General features: G+C 66.6%; 1 protein-coding gene across 1 annotated transcript in view; it reads left to right on the top strand.

Moving 5' to 3' along the window:
• The window catches only part of HMX3 (H6 family homeobox 3), a 74,971-nt gene that overhangs the window by 72,506 nt on the left and 2,052 nt on the right, over nt 1-413 (top strand). Inside the window, exon 2 of the mRNA XM_006143968.2 lies at nt 272-383. Coding sequence (XP_006144030.1) covers nt 272-383 — 112 coding nt within the window. The remainder of the gene's footprint in view (nt 1-271; nt 384-413) is intronic.

Below are 413 nucleotides of genomic sequence, written 5' to 3'. Positions count from 1 at the left end.
CCGCCCCTCCCCCCTCCCGCAGGCCTGCCGGCGGAAAGCAGGTCCCCGAACCACAGGGGGGAGAGGGAGGCGCGGGCTCTGGGCTCGCGGCTGTCAGTGCGCTCCGGCCGAGGGCGCCGCGGGCTCCGAGTCCCTCGCTCGCCTCCTGCGCTCGCAGGAGCGCTCGGAGTGCCTCTTTAGCGGGAGCCAATATCCTTTTGTGCTAATAGGCTTGTCCTCATTTGCTGCCTAATTGGACTATATAAAGCCAATAACAGGCGGCCTCTTATAGCCCGAAGCCAAAGCGCCAAAATCCGAGGGAAGGCGAGGAGGGGGCGGTGGTGGAGGCGGCTGCGGGGCCCGGGCTCTGCTGCGCCTTCGCCTGCCTAATCCCCTTTGCCATTGTACGCGCCCCATCGCCGTATACTCCCCGC

This window comes from Tupaia chinensis, unplaced genomic scaffold (assembly GCF_000334495.1).
Source record: "Tupaia chinensis unplaced genomic scaffold, TupChi_1.0 Scaffold000113_1, whole genome shotgun sequence".
Lineage (NCBI taxonomy): Eukaryota > Metazoa > Chordata > Mammalia > Scandentia > Tupaiidae > Tupaia > Tupaia belangeri.
This window is presented reverse-complemented; position numbering and strand designations above follow the sequence as displayed.